The sequence below is a fragment of the Triticum urartu genome, chromosome 1A (assembly GCF_056163025.1).
Source record: "Triticum urartu cultivar PI428250 chromosome 1A, HENAU_Tu73, whole genome shotgun sequence".
In the NCBI taxonomy this organism is placed as follows: domain Eukaryota; kingdom Viridiplantae; phylum Streptophyta; class Magnoliopsida; order Poales; family Poaceae; genus Triticum; species Triticum urartu.
Genome location: NC_141873.1, coordinates 6,708,667 through 6,717,916, shown reverse-complemented (window position 1 = coordinate 6,717,916; position 9,250 = coordinate 6,708,667). Strand labels below are relative to the sequence as shown.

The 9,250-nt window shown below is 38.9% G+C and overlaps 1 protein-coding gene across 1 annotated transcript; it reads left to right on the top strand.

Annotated features, from left to right (window-relative positions):
* The first annotated feature begins 4,056 nt into the window (after positions 1-4,056).
* LOC147988206 (protein neprosin-like) lies at positions 4,057-7,193 on the top strand. The gene is made up of 6 exons (XM_087543518.1): positions 4,057-4,212; positions 4,470-4,553; positions 5,423-5,584; positions 5,665-5,718; positions 5,871-6,017; positions 6,762-7,193. Exons 1-6 carry the CDS (start codon positions 4,072-4,074, stop codon positions 7,131-7,133), a joined length of 960 nt encoding a protein of 319 aa, XP_087399644.1. The 5' UTR covers positions 4,057-4,071; the 3' UTR covers positions 7,134-7,193.
* The last annotated feature ends 2,057 nt before the right edge of the window (positions 7,194-9,250 follow it).

Sequence of the window (9,250 nt, the reverse complement as noted above, 5' to 3'; positions counted from 1 at the left end):
AACGAGAATGTATGAATTGCATCAATGGTGCATGAACATTACCAAGATTTCCAATCGAGAGTCCCTCATGGTGAATGTCAAGAAGGATCATTACTACCATGAGAAAGCTGTGACCGTTGAGTATTCTGAACTGTTTCAGTTATACAATCAAGACGCACTCGACAAATCTATCGTCAGTTGCTATTGTCTGTAAGTGATTTCTTTCTGTAATTTAAGTCTCAAGCTAGCTATAGTGATCCTTTTGATCAATCATTACCTGTAATTATCCTCACTATATTCTTTTATGTGGTATTATGCAGGATGAAGATGTATGAAATGAAAAAAGGTGGACGCTATGGCATTGGGTTCATTGACCCAAACACCGTTAATGAATACACATGGAAAATAAATCCACATCATGAAAAGCATGTAGAGGACAGCATGCTAGAGTTCTTGAAGCGCCTCAAATACAATGAAGATATACTACTTCCTTACAACTTCCAGTGAGTCACACTGTCTTGTACTACAAATTTTCTGTTTTTGCCTACTAGCTAGCTACATGTTTTTGCTTACATATGCCCGCTTAATTAAGACATGCAAACGTGTGTGCATGCAGATTTCACTGGACCTTGTGTATCATTAAATTTGACGCCGAAACAGTTGAAATACTGGACTCGCTACTCAAAGCAAATACTTACTATAACATCTTGTTTGGGATAGTCAACAGGTAATTTCAATCATTATTAACTATATATCTCGCCTATTTAGTTCGTCATTTCATGATATGAACTATTTAATAACCTCTTTATTCATTTTCTTTGTCGGCGGGCAGGGCTTGGGCAAGGTTCATCAGCGTCACGGAAGGCGAATGGAAACAAAAGCTGAAATGGTTTCGACCCAAGGTAAGTAATTAAGTAGTACTAGCTAGCTAGCTAGCTGCCATCTCTTTAATTATCATGCTTGATTAATTATTATCTAATCAAATTCCATTCTCATAAAGGCCCTGAAGCAGGCGCAGGGGACTGATCTGTGTGCATTCTACGTTTGCGAGAACATTCACATGATGGCGTCCGAAAGGAGCATATCTCAAAGACAGGAATGGGTACGTTTGTCAGAACACTATTCACAATTTTTACACCATTATTGATATCTAGTCACACAACTAATACACATGCATATTGATCTCCTTCTTAACAGTTCACAGAGGTGCGGGACAAGCTCCTACCAAAGGAGCGCGTAGAAGCACTTCAAGAGGAAATAGCGGGATTTTTGCTCGACCAGGTCATAAATCCGAAGGGAGAATACTATTACCCGCTACCGCCCCCATGAACCACTTCCAATTCTCATCGTGCTCCGAAGGCACAAATTAGGCTAATGCCACTGGCTCCGAAGGCAACATGTAGTAGAAATTGTATATAGCTGTACATGTGTGTATGTGTGAATTAATATGGTGGTTTGTGAGACATTGATGATATATATATGATTGGTTCTACTAGAAATTCTATATATATATATATATATATATATATATATATATGCATAACGTGTACAATGTGTAGTATCGTAAAATACCAGCAAACGAAAAAGAATTAAAATGGAAAACACAAAATTAAATGAAAAAGAAATCATAAAACCAAAAAAAACCCAAACCTTGTAGTACCGGTTGGTGTTACCAACCGGTACTAAAGGGCTCCCGGCCCCAATAGCTGGCTCGTGCCACGTGGTTGCCCTTTAGCACCGGTTCATGCTGAACCGGTACTAAAGGGGGGGCCTGTAGTGCCCACACTTTAGTGCCGGTTACGGAACCAACACTAAAGGGCCTTACGAACCGGTGCTATTGCCCGGGTTCTGCACTAGTGATATCATATTGCATGAATTTATCCCTCTACATCATGTCATCTTGCTTAAGGCGTTACTCTGTTTTTATTAACTTAATACTCTAGATGCATGCTGGATAGCGGTCGATGAGTGGAGTAATAGTAGTAAATGCAGGCAGGAGTCGGTCTACTTGTCTCGGACATGATGCCTATATACATGATCATACCTAGATATTCTCATAACTATGCTCAATTCTGTCAATTGCTCAACAGTAATTTGTTCACCCACCGTAGAAATACTTATGCTCTTGAGAGAAGCCACTAGTGAAATCTATGGCCCCCGGGTCTATTCTCATCATATCAATCTTCTATCACTTTATTATTGCTTTGCTTTTTACTTTGCTTTTATTTTACCTTGCATCTTTATATCAAAAATACCAAAAATATTATCTATCATCTCTATCAGATCTCACTTTCGTAAGTGACCGTGAAGGGATTGACAACCCCTAATCGCGTTGGTTGCGTTGAGCTATTTGTTTTGTGTAGGTACGAGGGACCCGCGCGTGGCCTCCTACTGGATTGATACCTTGGTTCTCAAAAACTGAGGGAAATACTTACGCTACTTTGCTGCATCATCCTCTCCTCTTCGGGGAAATCCAACGCAGTGCTCAAGAGGTAGCAACCACGTCATCAATAAAGCCGGAGAATACCATGTGGAAGTTGATTTCAAATGCTAGGGTATTGTAAGAGATCTTACATATTGTATATGTATGTAGCCAGTAGCGTCGGATAGATAATACGAAAACTTGTTGTTCGACCAATCTCTCGGAGTAGGAGAGGTCGATCACTTCTCTCGGTATGCATGACGAACTTCTGTACTTAATGGTTTCCTTCATTTTCTTACCAGCTAGCGTGTCGAGGGCCTCTCTATGTATAGTACGTAGCGTCGACCAAGCACGGACATAAGAGAGGACACTTCTCTCTATTAATTAGCTAGCTAACACAATATATGAAACACCTAAATTAAACCCCCAAAACCCCAACCCCCCCCCTTCAAAAAAACAAAACCCCAGCCCTTGAAATGCTGACGCGTGGATGCCTATTGGTCCCGGTTGGTGCCACCAACCGGGACCAAAGGCCCTCCTGCCTGGGCTCGACGCACCGGGCACGTGGAGGCCCATCTGTCCTGGTTCGTGTAAGAACCGGGACTAAAGGGCTAGGGCATTAGTAACGACCCTTTAGTCCCGGTTCAAAAACCGGGCCAAAAGGCCCTTACCAACCGGGAAAGAAGACCCTTTTTCTACTAGTGGTAGTCAATGAATGGCGAATGATGAAATTTGTGAGTCATTCCAACAAATGGTATTGTCAACAGGGTACATATAGTATATTTTTGTAGCCAGGTCAGCCAATGGTCCCATGTTTATATGTGTTGTAATATTAACATTAGCCCATTTTTCCTGCAATTAACATGGCGACCCTCTTTAACTTAACTGCTTATGTGTTAAATGGAGGAAATTGTCAATCAAGTCCACTAAGAAATAAAAATTGATAAAAAAATATCTATATTCATATCTAAACAAAAATGTATCATGAATCAAACATTCATTAGATGCAAATCAGCTCCACACTTAAGGAACATTGAGACAATGCCTATTTTTTGCATATAAGAAAATATAGATCATGAGGGCATGTACAATGGTTGATAAGATTGTCTTATCTTATGTCCCCTATGTAATCTAGAGAAGACAAAAAAAATGATGTACAATGTATTACTCTTCGTCTGATCTCTAATAACAAGATATTCCTAATTATGTGGTGAGAGAATTTTTGCTAAGAGATCATCTCTTAATGAAGAGGAGGCAAGTCTTTTCTTATGGTTTCTCTCTCCTCCACCTCTGCAATTAGTCTAAGTGGCACTTCTAAGATAAGACCATTGTATATGTCCTCATACATCCATTCCTTGGAAGTAAATCAAGTCCATTGTTAATTATTATTGATGCATAAATTGATCTATATTCATATAAAAGATAGGCCATCAAGCAATCATTAATTGGATGTAAACCAAGTCCATATTTAATGAACATTAATTAAACAACTAATTTATACCCAACTCTAGAAAGATTAGTTCACCAGATGACTACCCATTAAAGGTTCAGTGCATCATCAGTACAATGCAATCTAAAGCCTTCTAAAAAAAGAACCTGGCTCAATTCTATATAAGTTGTGTTCTATGAAGAAGATGCAAGTACGTCAAGAATCACATAGTTACTATTTCATGAAAATAACACAATTACCTATACAAATGGGAGGTGATTATGTTGTCATATCGGTCTTACTATGTTTTTTGTGTATAACTTTCCACCTCACCTTTGTTGAATCGATAGACGTAGATGTTAATCTCCAGACAAATGAGAAGGTAACCAATAGTTTACTTTTAGATTTTGATATATACAACTTTTTATCAATTGCTTTATGTATTATCCCATTGTTGTATCTACTTGACCACTTAATCTTGATAATTACTATTGGTGTTAATATTCATAACTACTTTATGTTACTTATATGCCCAACTAAAATTTAGGACACATATGTGAAACAAATACTTATCTTTCAAAGACTCTGTACATCAATCATATATGCTAACTAGTCATGAACTATTATTTCCCTCTGCAGAACACCACTCTTTTAAGACCTAAACCTTTCCATTTTCCTTGGAGAGCTGATATCATGAATGAAGGAAGCGGCATTGTTTCTCATGTACACACATTCAACCCCATTCTGTGTATATATCTCTCTTTATTTTTTCATGTGTTAGATTTGGGATATTTTGTTAATTTCTTGTTGGGTACGTATTGATCACAAAAAATGTCACAATGTATATGCCAGAGTGACATGTGACAAATATAAAAGGCAAAGTCAAGGTATTTCCAATATAAGCATCACATATTTAAACCATAGAGAAAAAAATAGTAGAAATCTAATTCATTCGTGATGTATCTAAATCATTGTTGGTCAATCTAAATTATGGCCAATGGTCCCAGAGACAAGCTGGTACATAAAGACCAGATAAAAGGCATACACCTAAATGAACTTATCTTGATCCCCTATATATACCGCGAAAGCTATGATCATTACATACAAAACATGCTACCAAAATACTGTGAACAACAGATTCAGAAAGGCATTTAAGACATACTCTATTGGAGACTTATGCTGACATACCAACTTTATTGGCAATACACTTCACACCTATTAGAGAGAGAATCAAATCTTGTTTCACCCATGCCACAAGGAGAGAAGATGTTGTGAGCCCAAACACGTAAGTAAGACCATCGAAAATGCACATGAACTAAAGCATTGCATGCATCACCACAAAAGGTCTAACTGCGTTGGATTGATACCACACCCCATGGAGGAAGCTAAATCCAGTATGATATACTCAACAAGGCCAATGAAAACTAATCTAGACCAACTCCAAGATAGCATGAAAAATTCCCCATTGTAAATGTCTGGTAGGTGAACCTATTACCAAGGCCAAGAACGCACACCCTCACTTGTTTATTATGTCGTTCTCTATAGATTTTTCTGGTTATTCACTAATTTTAGCTATAATATTCTATCACTAGTATGCAATGTGGCACACAGAGCCAGGCCAATTCTACGGCCTTCGAGCTGACATGAGTATATGGGCTTCACCAAATCAAGGAACTTCTCAAGAATCCGGAGCATCCTTACAGATCTATTGTCAAGATGGAGGAAACTACAACTTAATTCAAGTTGGATTTCATGTACAAACATATCACCCATTATGGTAAAGTCAAAATGCTTTTGAATAAACAACTATTTCATAATTTGCTTCTGCTTGCAGATTTCCCCCTCTTTGTACCATAACAGAGATATTCGCTTCTTTACATATTGGACCGTAAGTATAATCAATGTCATTTTCACAAGTTATATATTATTGTGGTCCCCATATAGTTTTCTGGTATTTCGTAGGAGTTAGAGGCACTATTGGACTAAGTAAAAGTCTCTTTACATCCGAAATAATACATGTTTCCTTTTTTTGTTGCTCAGAAGGACTTGAAATCGAAGGGGTACTACAACTTGCAGTGCCCAGGATTTGTTCCTGCAAGTCGAGCTAATCTGGTGCCTGGACAAGCCGTGGCTCCTCCATCAATTTATGGCGAACAAGACCACTACGTTAGGCTTAGCCTCAACAAGGTGCACCATTTGTCCCATTCTGGAGATTACTATATCTATACAAATTCACAAATATGCTACTATTTCTACGATAAGTAGATGATACATGCGCGTTCCTGCAGCAACCTCATCGAATGAATCACGTAAATAGATGTTATATAAGAGCAACTACAAAAGAGAAAAAGTTGGATTGTAGTTAATAGAATTCCATTTTTCTAACAAAATGTGAAATATGAACTGCATATGTATCCTCAGAGTGCCCAACATATAATCCATTCATGACAACAAAAAATAAATGCAAAAACAGTAATTTATGATGAACATGCATGACTTGCTGGCGTGGCAAGACTGCATGGATAGGAAAAACAAGCACATATGAAAAATATAACTTACGGGGAACATGCATGACTTGTTGATGTGGTATGGATGCACACATAGAAAGAAAAGTAAACTTATAACTAACATGTATGACTTGTTGACGTGGCATGGCTGCTTGAATAGGAAAAATAGGTAGTGGATTGCAACTATTTAAGAATAGAGGATTAAATTAACAAAGATATATTTTATTAATGTTAAAAATAGTTAGGCATAAATTCACATGGTTATTAAGTACCATGCTTTGTATTTCATTAAGAAAATATGGAACATTGGAATCTAGGAAATTGTACGCCACCCAAGATTCTTGCAAATAACAACATGTTTTCTACTCTTCTTGTACATGAAATTTATTGTTCATTGATGTCATCAATCCCTTGTTGACTACAGGATTCAAATTCCGGAGATTGGGTGGTGTACCGTCATGATTTACAAAAACCATCATTCTTGGGACATTTTCCAAATAAGCTTTGCCCCGGAACACAACGTATACAAGCCTTGACTGGATTCGTGAATTACTTGAAGAATGCACATGGTCCTCCAATGGGTAGCGGGCACTTCCCCGATTATGACGATAAGAGATCTGCGTACTTCAAGCACATCCAGAATTACAATCCAAATGGCCATTCTTCCGACCTCTTTGGCATTCCCATGGTCAAGTTAGTTGATAGGCCAGATTGTTATAGAGCAAATAATTTATTTCACGAATATAAGAAGGGTTATATGTTCAACTATGGTGGACCAGGTGGTTGTGTTGGTTGATAAAAAAAAGTTGTATTGCCATTTGCGTTCAATAAATAAAAAAGACTGTCCCTTGTTTCATTTCACGAATATAAGAAGGGTTATAGGTCTTGATGTTGATTATCACCATTGTCCTAGTTTATTAAATTGTTGGTTTTCACCGCACACTTAAGCCATTCCCATCACGTGCACTTCTGACAGGAGCTAGGTGACAATAGTAAGACAAATCAATGAAGCCTCAAAGCAGCAAACACCATACGATCGGACCTCTATGGGCCCAAATATGGGGCAGGAAACCTAGGTAGAACACTACCAACCAATGTGGAATGTTTATTTTGTGTGTGCACTTGCTGCTGTGGCCAAACCCTCCATCCACTGAAAGTCTGAAGCTTGTCTCAGATAGACTCACTGTGTGCAGTGCAAGGTTGGTGCATAGAGAAAGTGGAGCACACTCCTTCCTGCGCAAGCAGCCGAGTTGACGATGATGATGACGGCGAATTTCTCGTCTCTGGGCATGCAGGAGATGACGGCGAGGATGATGATGGTGATGATGACGGGGGCTGATCGAGCACACACCCCAAGCCGGAGACGGGCACGATGCATGCTTTTGCTTTTGTTTCTCGTGATGACTTGTAGCAGAAAATGTAGAACCTAACACAATAATCTGAACAATCGTCGAGTTCAGAGACCTTTGCTACACGACAGCTTTGGTCGACAGGCAAGCAATATTACAAAAATGAAGTCCTTGTCCATATGAGCATTATATATCCAGGAATATGTAGTCCTTGTCCTTGGGGTGGAACAGAAAATAATATATGTTTTCAGGGTTAGGGCAGGACTGGCATGAACTGGATCTTTTTATGTGATGGAAACCAATTTTGGATATGCAATTAGAACTGCTGGATTGTTTTGTCCATCAACTGGAGAGTTGCTCCATATATACATATAGCATGGACTCATATTGATTGTCCACCATAATTATTTTGGGCACACCATAGGATTCACCCATGATGGTCGTGATGCTGTGCGCAGCATCTCACGAAACTCTGATGATCAGATCCGGCACTGCTGCACATAAGAAATATCAGCTGGGCACAACGATCTATCTGCACAGGCGTCAGTACATCATTTGGCAACAGGTGAGCAGGAAGATGTGTCTCAAAGGTTGATACTTGTTGTGGCCCGCCCCTGAAGATTTGTAAATTAAATTAATCAGCTAACTTAATAGTCTGAATAATCAGAGACTTTTGTTACAGACTTACAGTAGAAGTTTGGTCGACGGTTACACAGGCAAGCAAACATTGGAAATTCGTCTTGTGCTCATAAGAAAGATGATTGACATGGAACAACAAATAATTTACTACTACGGTACCTTGTGTCTTACTTAGTTTCAAGCATTGGTTGGCGAGATTGACATGGAACAAACATACAGCCTTCTTTTTTCTTTCTGCCTATTACAAACTTAAGATCATGTGAAAAGGCCCAGCTGAAGAAAACAGGAGAGCTAGCAACGCCCCATAAATTCTTTATGAGAAAAGTAGATACTGATTCAGCCAAAATAATCATCAAAATTCACCTCAGCTAGTGGAACCAGACATGCTAAAAAAACAAGTTCTTGCAACCAGGAGCTAAGGCAAGAGAATACCATGCACGGGGTGACGTACAGAATAATGCAGAAAGTGTGTCAAACAGCAAACGTAGTTTGAGTCTACCTTAGAGACTATGTTTAAGATGCAACCAGTCTAATTTACACGTACACATAAGCACAGGCGCCACTTGGAGCTACCAAAGTATGGGAGCAATACTAATCATTTGCACACTTTTTGGTTACTTGTATTTACAAAGTGCTGGGCAATCAACTCATACATGGGAAGGCGTACAGAAAGTGCTGGAAGAAGTAGAATATTACCAAATCAATCCACTTGAGCTTGGAACTTTTCTTCGGTCAGTGTGCTCCAAATTTTTGCTTAATTGTATTCCCCCACTTGTATCCCACAAGTTGGACCTTTCTTCAGCCAGCCACTTGAATTCAACAAGTTGCAGCCACTGCCTCGTATTCCCTTGGACACAGGACACAATTGGTCCAAGATTCGTATGAACCAAAATTCAGCACATAAACCTTTTCATATTCACCATCG